We start from the raw sequence: 14,150 nt of genomic DNA on the forward strand, positions 1-14,150 counted from the left end.
GGTCCTTGGAGAGGGACATCATGCTTGGGAGGGTGGAGGGACGGCGCAGGAGAGGAAGGCCCTCTTTGAGGTGGATTGATTCAGTGACTGGGATAATTGGGATGGGAGTGTCGGAGACAGTGCGATTGGCACAGGACAGAGCGGAGTTTAGGGCTGTTTTACATAGGGTCGCTATGAGTCGCAAGCGACTCAACGGCACATAACAACAACAACACACTTCCCTCTAAGGAGCATCCTGGTTACACTTCTTCCAAGAAAGATTTGTTTGTTCTTTTAGCAAACCATGATAATATTCAATACTCTTTGCTAACATCACAATTCAAAAACATCAGTTCTTCTTCTATCTTCTCTAGTCATTGTTGAACTTTCAATGCATGTGAAGCAATTAAAAACACCATGTCTAAGGTGAAGTGTACCCTAGCCTCTAAACTAACATCCTTTCTCACTCAATAGCACTTAAAGAGATTCTTGAGAGCAGTTGTGTTGTTAATATCTTAGGCATTTGTGAGCTGAAATGGACTGGCATTGTCCATTTTTAATTGGACAATCATATGGTCTACTCTGCCAGGAATGATAAACTGAAGATGAATGGTGTTGCAGTTTACCTCAAAAGAGCATTTCTAAATCTGTCTTGAAGTACAGTGTTGTCAGTTCTCAGGATAATATCCATACTCGTAAAAGAAAGACCTGTTACTATGACTAGTAATCAAACTTGTGCACCAACTACTAACGCTAAAGATGAAGAAACTGAAGATTTATACCAACTCCTACAGTCTGAAAAGGATCAAATATGCAAATCAAATACATTGACAATGACTGGTGAATGAAATGTAAAAGTTGGAAACAAAGAAGCATTGCTCTTGTTGTGTATCATAAGTCAGAAACGACCTATGGCTGATCCTCCAGCAGGTTTTCAGAGGCAGTTACACAGGAAGAGATTGCCCATCCTTCTCCCAGAGAGCAGCTGGTGGATTCAAACCACATGTCTTCAGGACTGCAGCTGAGCTTTTTACCACTAGACCACTAGAGCTCTCAAAGGATTGTTGTTGTTATGTGCTGTCGAGTTGCTTGTGACTCATAGCTACCCCTATGTGAAAGAGCCCTAAAACCTGCTCTATCCTGTGCCAACCTCATTGCCTCTGACACACCTACTCCCATTACCCCAATCACTGAATTGATCCATCTCATTGAGGGTCTTCCTCTCTTGAGCTGTCCCTCCACCCTCCTAAACATGATGTCTCTCTCCAAGAACTGGCCCTGCCTTGCAACATGCCCAAAGTATGTCAGACGAAGTTTCAGAATCCTTGACTCCAAGGAGCAGCCTGGTTTCACCCTCTCTAAGACAAACCTGTTTGTTCTCCTAATAGCCCATGGCACATTCAACACTCTTCTCCAGCACCACAGCTCAAAGGCATCAATTCTCTTTCTTTCATCCCTAGTCACTATCCAGCTCTCTGACACATAGCATGCAATTGCAAAGACTAGGGCCTGGATCAGGCACACCATGGTCTCCAGAAATTAGAAAACAAGACCTTAGAGAGAAAAGCAACACTAGAGACCACTTGATAGAATTTTGTATGACCAACAACTTATTCATTGTAAATACATGTACAACAACATGAAGAGCAACATAAACAACAATATGCATTGATTTTGCCCAAAGATACACTGAAATAAAATTAACTACCATTTTTGGAGAAAATGATGGAGAAATTCAGTATCACTAGTCAGACTAAAGCCAGGTACCACCTGTGAAGCAAACTGCCAAGTGCTCATATACAAGTTCAAGTTGAACTGAAGAAAATTAAAGCAAGAGCCCAAATATGATATTAAGTATATTCCAACTGAATTTAGAGATAATCTCAAGAATAAATTTGATGCATTAAACATTAATGACCAAAGACCATATAAATGGTATGATGGTATCAAGGGCATTATATATGAAAGAAGTAAAAGTTAGGTGAAAAACAGCAAAGAAAGAAAATACCAAAATGAATAACCGAAAGACTCTGACGTTTTCTCCAGATTCATATAGAAACTAAAGTAAATGGTAAAGAAAGATGAAGCAGGAAAGTTGAACAGAAGACTTCAAAGGCTAATGCAAGAAGATAGAATAAAATATTACAGTGATATGTACAAGGTCCCAGAGTTCAAAAAACCAAAAAGAAGAATACACTGGGCATTTCTTAAGCTGAAAAAAGGTGGGCGGGGGGAGCAGGGGGGAAGTGGAAGTTCAAGTTTCAATAGTGAAGAATTCTATGTACAAAATATTAAATGATGCAAGAAGTATGAAAAGATTCACAAAGTCATTGTGCCAAAAAGAATTGGTACATGTTCACCCATTTCAAAAAGCAGCATATGATCAAGTACAAATAGTACCGAAGGAAGAAGTTCTCAAGTTGCACTGAAAGTATTGGCAAAGAAAGTACTGGTAAAGGCTCCAGGAACTGAAATAATATCAGTTGAAATGTTTCAATAATCAGATGCAACTTTGGAGGTGCGCAGGCGCCTGTGCCAAGAAATCTGACAGACCGCTACCAGGCCAGCTAATTGGAAAAGATCCATACTTGTGCCTATTCCAAAGCAAAGTGGTCCAAGAGAACGCAGAAATTATCAAACAACATCATTAAGATCACATGTAAGTCAAGACTCAGAGGAGTGACATGATTTGCAGTGCAATATAAATATTCAAGGGTGTGGGTTTTGGCACCTGACAGATCTCAGCTCAAACTCTGTCTCTGTGTGATCTTGGGCAAATGATTTCACCTCTTTGGGTTGCAGTTATACAATAGCATCCCTAATCCATAAAGTGCTAGTAAGGATACAATGAGACAATAGTGGTAGGAATTTAGCAGTGCTTGGCATATTATGTTGTTGCTGTTAGGTGCTATTGAGTGAACTCTGATTTACACTGGCCTATCTATGTACAACAGATCAAAGCCTTACTCAATCCTGTGCCATTCTCACCATGTCCACTTTGCTTAAGCCCAGTGCTATAGTCATTGTGTCAATCTATCTTATTTTCTTTCACTGACTCTACTTTTCAAAGCATGATGTCCTTTTCCAAGGACTAGTCCCTCTCAACAACATGCCTAAAGTGCGAGATACAAAGTCTCACCATCTTTGCCTCAAAGCAGCGCCCTGGATCTTCCTCCAAGACAGATTTAGTTACTCTTTTGGAAATCCATAGTATATTTAACATTCTTCTCTAAAACCACAATTGAAAGGCATTACTTCCCATTGGACTTCCTTGTTCAACTTTCACATGCATATGACACAACAGAAAATACTGTAGCTTGGGTCAGGTGGGTGCATCTTAGTTTTTAAATGGCCACCTTTGCTCCTTAGCACTTTAAGAAGTCCTTGACAGCAGGTTTTTCCCAAAGTAACTTTTTTATTTTTTTACTGCTACTTCAATGGGTGTCGTGTCATCAGCACCCACGACAAACTGGAGGCGCACAAAACCAGCAGCTACTGCCCTGGTTTTTATTATCAGTAGCATCAGCTTCAGTATTCTTTCTGTGGCCACCAGCAGCACAAGCAGCACATAGACGATCAAGGCCAAAGCCTGCCTCCAGAGCCGACAGGCATTTTAATCAAGGTCTAGCGAACAAGCCAGGCTAGACTAAACCAAGTTTTGTCTGTGAGGAGTCACGAGTCCCAGCACTCTATGTATGCAGCCAAGTAAATGTTTCCTTGAGAACAATGGTTCAAACAATAGGTCTTTGCAGCCGTGGGTGGACAGACTGAGGGCTCCATTCACACTTCTCTTGACAGGATAGGAATCTTGTAGGTACCTCTGGGGCATGCATAGCTTCACTTGGCTAAACTAAGCAGGGTGGTCCAAATTAGCAGCATCCACTGATAGCACAGTTTTTTGGTTTTTATTTTATTATTTTTGTGTGAGTGTACTGTTAAATCAGATCTGACTGGTACAGGAGATTGTCCCTCCTTCCCCGGCAGAGCATCTGGTGGATTCGAACCGTGCGCCTCTGGGATTGTAGTTGCAGCTCCTTACCACTAGGCCACCAGAGCTCCCCTGATACCACAGTTTTGACAGAGAGTGGCTGGCAGGATATCTGTTAAGGGAGTAGCCAGCAGGAGACTAGACCTGGGCCTTCGAAATCTGAGGGCTCGCAAAGGACTAAAAATGGACTAAAAGTCTATCAAAACTTGGTCCACATCTATACATTTGTTGTTGTTAGGTACCATCAAGTCCACTACAACTCCTAGAGACTCAGTGAACAACAGATCTGAACCTTCCCCTAACCTCCCACATTCCCACTACCTCTGATATCCTCTAGCCTATTGTTACAGTCACCGCATGTCAATCCATTTTGTTGATGACCATTAGCTGACCCTCTACCTCCTTTCCCAGCATATCTTTTTCCAAGGGTTAGCCCCTCCTGACAACACGGCCAAAGTATATGGGACAAAGTTTCACTGTTTTTCTCTTAAGGGAGCACTGTGGTTGCACCTTCTCCAAGACAGACAGGTCTTTTCTTTTGGTAGTCCATGAAATAGTCAGTACACTTCTCCAACAACACAATTCAGTGGCACCAATTCTTACTCTAAACATTTAGGAAAATCGAAAGCCAGATCCATTGTCAATAAGTCTATCCTGATTCACAACCACTCTAGAGAACAGATTAGAACTGGCTCATCAGGTTTCCAAGGCCATAAATCTTTATAAAAGCAGACTGTTCCAGCTTCCTCCCATGGTATGGCTAGAGGGTTCAAATGACAGATGTTTTGGTTAACTGTCAAGTATTTTAGCCACAGAACCACTTACACATAGGAAATTCAACTGCAATTGATGAAGTTAAAGTGAAAGTAGGAAAGGCCTGAGATCCTAATCATAATACCTCAAACACCCACTAAATTATAAAGTGTGCTGGGCTCAGTGACAGCCCTAAACTCTCAGAGACAAACTATACATGGCCCTACCCTCAAAGCACTTCTAGTTTACTGAAGAAAACAATAATGACGGGGGGCAGGGGGGGGCGAGACTATGAAGCAGACACTGAGTGCTATATTGATTATGTCATGTACTTCACACACGTTGTCTATCTTTATAAAGAGCAAATAAAATAAATAATAGCTATCATTTATTAAGTACCTTTTATAGATGCTTGGTACTTCCCGTGCATTATTTTTTAATTTTGCAAACACTGCAAGAATTCGATTTCATGCAAAGGCTGAGGTTGCAAAGGCCTCTGCAACCAAACTTTATGTTTAAATTTTTATTCTGCCAATTTATTGGCAGAAAGGAAAGTACTTATCTTCAAGAAGTCCTATCTATAAAATGGGGATTCTATTACTCATGGGGCCTTTTATTGTATGTATTTATATACATGCTATTCTATGCTTATGGTTTTTAAAAACTTGCTCTTTATGTGACACGTATTTTCTACATTTTATACAAGGCACTAAAATGGACTTAATTTTTACTGTCTCTTGGTGGATTTTCCCCCTTTGTATCTTTTTTTTTTTCTTTTTAAACACTTCACAGGCATGCTGCTGTCCCAGGCTTGCCAGCCACAGTAAGGATGGAGGATGGGGAAGCTATTTTCTTCATAGCTGCTCCTCCCTCCTCCCCCAGGCCTAGTCTCCAAGGGCCCAGGCCGGCCTTGGCTCCAGGTCTGCCCACACAATGGGCTTCTCTAAGCAGCAGACAGAGGCGTGCTGGCTGCCAGCTTGAGCCCAGGCTCCAATCACAAACACATCCCCATGGCTGAGAACAAGCTCAGGACATTTGTGCAAACTTCTGACCCAGCAGAAGGAAGCTCCGAGAGGCAGGCTGGGGCCCAGAGGAGTCTTTGACTTGGGCTAGAGAAGTGGGCCTCTGGCTGGCACCCAGAATTTTCTAGTGACATCTGTTCTTCAGGATATTCTCAAGGGGCCTGTACACCCACTGAGCCCCAGGTTCTGGAAAGATGCCTAACTGCCCTGCCAAGTCCATATCCAAAGGACAGGCCACCCTTCCATGGCCCCTGGGAGGTGGCCTCAGGAGTGGGATGGGGGAGAGGAGACTCTGAACAATGTGACTAGTGATTCAGCCCCAGAAGGGTGGAACTCGGGCCCACAGAGATTCCCAGGATCCCTGGCTCTAGGTTGGAGCTACTGCCAGGCCCTGACATTTTCCACAAACTCCCCAGAGTCCCAAAAGACCAGCCACAATCCAACATCCCAGCTTCCTTCTCTGTCCCATCCTCCAGCCCCCTCAGATCTGCCCAGAAGTGCAGAGATCTGTGGCCAGAGTTGTCTATCTCACCTCCTGCATTGACCTGGGAAGATATAGCTTTCACAAGCCTACAGGATCAGAAGAGCAAATCAGATGAGAACTGTGACCTCAGCTAAGAAAAAAACCAGGGGAAATCTAATAAGAGGCCACTGTCACAAGGCCATCCTTTGTCCATACCCACTTAGACCACCAACCATTGCCCTCCAGTTCCTGGCCTCGGTTCCCTCCCTGCCACTGCTCCATTAACTTTTGCTTCTCTTCAGACCAAACTGATGCTGTTAAAGCCCAAATATGACCATATCCCACCCCTGTTGAAACTTTTTTAATGGCTTCCTTTTGCCTGACAGTCAAGGTCCTATAGGATCTGTCAATCTGGGCAGCATCTTTTAACTCCAGTTCTTTCCTCATAACCTAGGTTTCCACGCCCTAGGTTCACCTCACGCCCTAGATTCACCTCACACCCTAGGTTAACATCATGCCTTAGGTCCACCTCATGCCCAACGTTCACCTATGACCAAAGTTCATCTCATGCCCAATGCTCACTTCATACCCTAGATTCACCTCACGCTTGCCCTAGGTCTACCTCATGCCAACGTTCACCTCATGCCCTAGATTCACCTCATGCTTAATGCTCACCTCACGTCCTAGATTCACCTCATGCCCTAGGTCCACCTCATGCCAACGTTCACCTCTTGCCCTAGGTTCTCAATTTTTCCCCAGGCAATTTCTCAAGTAAGTCGGGTCATTGCTCCCCTCTGCGTAGAATGCCCTTCTTCTACCCTAAAATCCATATCCAAAGGACAGGCCACCTTTCCATGGCCCGTGGGAGGTAGCCTCAGGAGTGGGATAGAGGAGGGTAGACTCTGTATAATGTGACTAGTGATTCAGCCACAAGTGGGTGGAACCCAGGCCCTCAGAGACTCCCAGGAGCCCCAGATTATTGTTCAGAAATATACACCAACATCACCTCCTCCAGGAAGTCTTTCCTGACTACCCAGACAGAAGTGACCACTGTCTCCTCCGATCCACAGACTGACTCTTATCTCAGCAACTGTGGTTACCAGTAATTTATTGGGATTACTCAGCTGTCTCCTCTGCGAGGTTAGGAGCCCCCTTGAAACTATCAAGTAGAGCAGAATAAAGGAAAAGGGAAACGAAAAGAAAATAGACAAGGGATCTCATCCAAAATGATTGCTAATAAGATTATGAAGAACTTTATGTCAAAAAATTTGACTACTTAATTGGACAAATTCCTTGTAAGACACCAACTACCAAGGTTTATGCAAGAAGTAGATAATCTAAATAGCCCGATTAATACTGAAACTTTATAAACTTTATAGCCTTGCTACAAAGGAGCATTTGGAGAATGCTGCCAAACATTTAAGAATGAAATACTATTAATTCTCTATAAATGGGAAGGGAAAGCAGAGGGCTTGCTAAGGTTGATTGAGTGCTATCTACGTACTAAATCCCACAGGCCAGACTCCTTTTGAAAACCTGGGGCAAAGAAAGGTCTGACCCTATGAAAAGCCTCAGAGAACCAACCTAAGAGCTGAACGAACACTCAGGGACCTGCAATGACACCCCTGTAACTTCTCTTTCCTTCTACATCTGTGATAAACATTACTTAAAAACAAAACAAAAAAACCAAAACCAAAAAACAAAAGAACCCACACAACCCATTACTAAACAATTCCAGCACCCTTCTGCTGAGCCCAGAAAAGGCTTCCTGATTCTTCCACATTTGGAACTCCCTGTAGCAACCAGTGGAGCCAACATCCAAAATTAAGGTCATCTCTGCTCTAAATCTAATCAAAAGAGAAACTGAGATCCAAAGAAGGCAAAGATCTTACCCAAAGTCAGATTCATGATAGAAAAGATAAAATTTCAACAACTGTTTTCTAATTTTGTTTGTTTGCTTAAACAATGAAGACTATGTTTGTATGTTGTGCCCACCATCAGACTGTGAGCTTCTTCAGGAGAGGAGCTAGGTCTGCTTCACTTTATTTTTTAACTCTTGTTTGCATGTAAGTTTACAATGCAGATTGGTTTTTCATTCAAATATTCATATATAGTTTTACAACATTCATTGCAAAGCACACAAGGTAAACCCCACTCTTCCCACTTCCTCTCTGTGATTCTCATTTCCTTCTATCCTATCCCCTCCAGCCTTCTAGGCTTTATTCTGGGGTAAGCACTCCTCTTTCGGCCTTATATAGTTATTACTCCAAGGGAAGACTGCCTTCCTGCTGTTACTGGTTACTTTATAAATCTGTCTACTGTTTGGCTGAAAGTTGAGCCACTGGGCCAAGTTTTGTTCCAGATTCTAAGATCTCCTAAGAGTTCCACCAGCTTCTATCAGATTGGTAAGCCTGGGATTTTGTATGTTTTTTGAGCTTTTATCCATATTTCCCCTACTCTTCTTCCCCCAGGATCTTCTATTGTGACATAAGTTGGCTGTGGCTCCTTACCCCAAAGTTCTGCACCCCGACACATAGCAAGTGTTTGTAAATGTTTCCTGGCTTTAGTGAGGGAGAGAAGGAATGTGTACAGTACCGGAAAAGCTTGCCTATTAATTCCGATGGCCAAGAGCTATTTCAAGGGTCTCATACTCAGAAATGTTACCTTCACAGGATGACATAACATTTGAGAAACCATCCAGAACATTCTCAGAGTTAGGGTTAAGGGAAGACCTCACTGTGAATGAGATTTGTGTCTGAACAGAAATCTTACTGCTTGCAAGACAAACTTTCAAACAGCAAAAAATGGAAAGAGCTCTTTTAATCAATGAAAATATGACATTTCTATGAATTTTAGCTGTTTCAAACTGCATATCTGGCTATAAATATCAAAGTAATGAGCCTCCAGGAGAGAAAAGAACCTCTTAGCTGTATATCAGGAGCTCTGGTGGCACTTTGGTTAAATATTTGGCTGCTAACCAAAAGGGTGGTTGGTGGTTTAAACCTATCAGCTGCTCTATGGGAGAAAAATGTGGCTATCTGCCCCTGAAAAGATTTACAACCTAGAAAATGCTTCGAGGCACTTCTATTCTGTCCTATGAGTCAGAATCAATGCAATAGCAATGTGTGTGGGTTTTATTTTATATACAATTTTCTTATTAACTTTGTTTTTAAAATATGACTGATATACTTAACCTTTTAGAATTCAACTCTTTAGATTCAATCTTTTTTTTAAGCAAAAAAAGTTTTTGTGATATACACACACACACACACACACATATATATATATATATTTGTTGTTATGTACCACCAAGTCAGAACCATATACTTAGAATGTGAAAATAAAATAAAACTGTGAAGGGAGAGGCAATACACAATGAAGAATGGTTTGTTGTTATTAGATGTCATCGAGTCAACTATGACTCATAGCAACCGTATGAACAATGGATCTGAACTAAATGATTAGTCAATGTAATTAATGGTACAAAACAAAATGTCTGTAAGTGAATGAATGAAAAACCAGTATGATTTGTAAACTCTCACTCAAATTTTCAAAAAAATAAAATTAAATTAAAAACTGAGTGGAAACTGAGATCTGGGGTTTGAGTACAGGTCCAGCTGCTGCAGGGTGGACGGACAGAAGGGCATGGGATCTTGTTCAGCCTGGCCTCCAAGGTTACCCACAGGTTGTATCTGTGGCCTCCCAAAGACCCTTTTTTCTGGGAAACCAAGGCAATTGATCAGATCTGTGCTTAGAACTCAGCTCAGCAGCTTCGCTGTCCACAGCATTCTCCACCAGCCCCCGCCACCTCCCTGTGCCTGTTCTGGGCCATGAGCCAGACACATTCCTCAGGCCCCCACGGGCCTCTAAAGCTGACAGGGTGGAGTGTGGAAAGGGCTGAGCAAAGCAGAAACCTCCTGAGAGCAAAAGGAGAATATGGGACAATCACAGCAGGAGGCCTATCAAAAATGATGGGGAAACTAAGGCCCAGAGGAGAGAGCTTCATTCTGAGACAAGGATCACACTCTGAGGGGATAGTAAAGAAACTCATTTACCAAGATTCCTCCCAAAACTCCTCGCTGCTTTTCCCTGAAAGGGTTTGAAGTTCTGCTCTACAAGATCAAGTCCTCTCTCACGGAAGGCTAGGTCTCCAGATCTAGGAATCCATGTATGTCAGAAAAGCATGGAGTGAGGGCCTCCAGACCCCTCAGGAAAGAATCTAGGGTGCCCCTTCCCTGATCCTTGTCCCTCTCCTTTAAGTCATTCTCTGGGTAGCAAATTCTACCATGTTATCTTTATGTTGTGTATCTTATTCATAACAGCACAGCAAGGCAAGTTTATGTTCCCATTTTACAGAGGAGGAAACTAAGGCTTGAGGAAACAGAGTGACTTATCAAAGGGCATTTAGCTAATAAGTGGGAGAGAGGAAAGGCAAAACCAGGACCATGTGGGTTCTGTGCTGGCTTTCCCATCATCCTGTGTAGTCTCCAGGCATGTCTTCAAGTTGTGTTTCTGCCTTCAATCTTGACCACACCTCAGAGTCCACTGAAGTCTGGAGTGATAAGGCAAGACATCAAACACCCCTGGGCTCTAAGGTCCCCAGTACTTACCCTCTAGCACCACCTCCTTGCCTGTCTTCTTGAGGGCCTGAACAGCCTCATCATGGGTAGCAGAGGACAGGTCTTCTCCATTCACAGATAAGATGGCATCCCCCACAAACAGAGCCTCTGTCTGGTCGGCTGCCAGGCCTTTGAAGATCTTGGAAATGAGAATAGGCATCTTGTTCTCCCGACCACCTGCACAGGCATAGAAGGAGAAGGAAACTGAGGCATACTCTCCTGCCTGTGGAGCCACATCAAGGCAAAAGCATTTCATGAAGCCCCTACTTAGTGTCCAGTCCAAAGCTGGAAAGAGGAAGTGAGAGAATAAAGATTATCTCAGAATAAGGTCTTGGAAGTTTGGGACACCAATAATATTAAATAACAATTCATGTTCTAAATCCATAATGCTCATATCTTGGTCACTGGATCATTTGGTTATTTGCTTTGGGTATTCACCAATGCTTAAGTAACTTATAAGGTACTTCAATCGATTTTTAATAAATATTTTGCATCTTAAGCCATTTTTCCACAATAGAATAACACACTGAATTCCCTAAATCAGAAATCAAGGAAGGAATTTGTTATTCCTGGAGTATCTTTGGTGATACTGGCACGGGCCCATAGCCCGCCTCCCCTTCCCTCCCCGCCATGCCTCACAAAATTGAGGAAATCAAAGATTTTCTGCTCATGGCCAGATGAAAGGATGCCAACTCTGTCAAGATCAAGAAAAATAAGGATAATGTGAAGTCTGAGGTCCAGTGCACCAGGTACCTTTCTACCCTGGTCATCACAGGTTTGCAGTGAAGGAGCTGAAATGAACCAACATGCTGATTTGAACTGTAATACATTTTTTTAAAATTTGTTATTCCCATAGACCCACAGGAACTTGTTAGCAATCAAAAAACATTTTGATGAGACCAAGGTGAAAATCAATTTCTTAAAATGCAGACATTTAAAAAGTCCATCTGAATTGCATCTCTGATGCCAAAGGAGTCAATATATTTTACTCTATCGCTTTATTGCTAAATTCTGAAATGTCCTTTTAAAATCATCAGAAACAGCTCACATTAGTTCATAGTATCTGTGCTGAATGATTTAAATATCATCTCATGGCATCCTCACACCAGCCCTGTCACAAAGGCACCCTCAATTTCGTACTAGAAAAAAAAATTCCTATTCACCAAGCTAGTAAATAGCAGAGTAAGGATTTGAACCCAGGTTTCCTGCCACTAGAACTCAATCCTACAGTAGACTGGAGGCTGAGTCCTCAGATATCACATTCCTGGTCCATCCCCAGTTCTGAAGATGAGGAACTAGTACCCCAAACAAAGGAGATTTCTATTCCAAGATCACACAGGTTATTGACAGAGCTAGGAATGAAATACTTCTCTGACCTCCACACAGACTCAAGAGTTTATTCATTGATCTGCAGAGAGAGTGAAGCCTAAGAGAAGTTGTTTCTATTTATTTCTGCCTTCTCCCACCTGAAACTAGGGATTTTAGTCCAGTTTGAAGCCATGATCATTCCTAATTGCCTGGAGCTGAACTGGACTCTAGAAGGATGGTCACCATGGCAACAGGAGCTTAGTCTCCATCCACAGGAATTGGATGGAGCTGGTAACTTACTCAAGCCTCCAAAAAGCACCATCACACCCACCTAGGAGCCTGGAACTGAGGAATATGTGTGTGACCTTGGAAAGTTCCTCTTTCTCCCTAACTCCTGGTTTGTCCATCTGAGAAACAGAATTCTATATGAACTCTTAAGTTCCTGCTCTGACACACAGAATAACAGATTGAAGTTGCCTAGTAATGCCTTCCCATGCTGGAGTCTAACTCAAAACTGGTACCTGCCTCCTAGCTACCCCACTCCCTTCTTTTAGACACCCTCAGTTAGCTGCCTGAGAACTTTCCCTTCCACAGGGACAAAGCAACACCCCTGGGCACTCTTTAAGGGGGGCAATAGTTAGTCTGATATTTGAGATTAAAAATCTCCATTCTGCCACTCACTGATTGGGTGATTCTGGACAAATTGTTTTTCTTTCTTTGTCTTACTTTCTGTATCTGCAAAATGGGGCTCATACACCCTGCCTTTCATCACTATTGCCAGGATGAAGCAGATTCTGAGCCTTGAGTCCTCGGCACTGCACCCAGCACACGGTAGTGGCATTCTTCTCTCTCCACACGTTCACACCAAGTCAGGTCTCAGGCATCAGAGAACAGAGGAGAGAGTGTACATTCACCCTGAATGGGTGATATGGGAACTAGATCCTGAGAAGCAGGCAGGTAGGAATGGTAGGCACAGTAACTAGAGGGGTGCAGGTTAGTTGCTTTGAGAGTGTCTCCTGGCTTCCATATTTTCCTCTCATCCAACAATAATTAACCAAGCACTTACTATATGTAGGCACAGTGAACAACTTCATCATTTTCTTCATTGTACAACTGGAAAAAGTGAGGCCCCGAGATATGAAGCGACTTGTTCACACAGCAAATTCTGGAATCAGAACCTAGCTGAGCCCTGAAAAAGGTCCTCAACCCCAAAGAAGTATGAGGGCTGGTGCTCAGAAGAGCAACCACCCTGGGTGTGCTGTCTCAATCCTGCACAAGCTGGGGAGGGTCAGGTCAGGAGAGGCAAACCCAGCTGTCAGGGCTCCCTGCCAAGGTACACAGCCTTCCTGGGTCCTCACATTTCTAGGTCCAGCCTGATTCCCTGTCTGTGACTCAAACCTGTACCTCCACCCAAATCTCCCTGCCTTGGTGTTGTCTCAGGGACGCCTCCTTCCACACTCCAGTAGTTTCCCAGGCCTCAACGTCTTTCTCCACCCTCCGCTGTCTAGGGGGTCTCGCTGTCCTTGGTGCCTGTGTCCAGCTTGTCCCCTCACGCCCCTATGCCTCCACACAGAACTTCTCATTCATATGTCCTTGGAGCGCCCCTAGCCCTCTCTGACACCCACGATCTCCAGTCCTTGATGCCCTCCTGCGCTGTCAGGGACGCTAATCTCCGACCTTGGCGCTCCATATGCCCTCGGCTCTGTCACTTCAGAACCCCCATGACCCCGGACAGAAGGCCTCCAAGTCCAGGTGCTTCGTGTGCCTCCAGCATCCCCACAGTTAACCACGACCCCGAGCCCTCAGCGCCACCGCGCCCACCTTTGATGCTGATACCCAGCCCGCCGGCATCGGCCTTGCGCACCGTCACGCGGCGCCGCTGGAGCAGCAGAGCCTCGGGCAGCTGCGGGGGCGCCGCACCGGGCTCGGCGGCCCCGTTGAGCTGCGAGGGCTCGGACTCCCGCGGGGCACCAGGCTCAGCTCCGGGCTCGCTGTCGGCGGGGCTCACGGTCAGCGCG

The 14,150-nt window shown here is 43.9% G+C and overlaps 1 protein-coding gene across 1 annotated transcript in view; it reads right to left on the bottom strand.

Moving 5' to 3' along the window:
- The window catches only part of SNTA1 (syntrophin, alpha 1), a 35,201-nt gene that overhangs the window by 17,610 nt on the left and 3,441 nt on the right, over positions 1 to 14,150 (bottom strand). Inside the window, exons 2-3 of the mRNA XM_006881446.1 lie at positions 13,954 to 14,150; positions 10,816 to 11,001 (exon numbers count right to left, since the gene is read on the bottom strand). Coding sequence (XP_006881508.1) covers positions 10,816 to 10,984 — 169 coding nt within the window. The 5' untranslated portion in view covers positions 10,985 to 11,001; positions 13,954 to 14,150. The remainder of the gene's footprint in view (positions 1 to 10,815; positions 11,002 to 13,953) is intronic.

Source organism: Elephantulus edwardii, unplaced genomic scaffold, assembly GCF_000299155.1.
Source record: "Elephantulus edwardii isolate Elephantulus edwardi_28Jun2011 unplaced genomic scaffold, EleEdw1.0 scaffold00015, whole genome shotgun sequence".
Taxonomy (NCBI): Eukaryota; Metazoa; Chordata; class Mammalia; order Macroscelidea; family Macroscelididae; genus Elephantulus; species Elephantulus edwardii.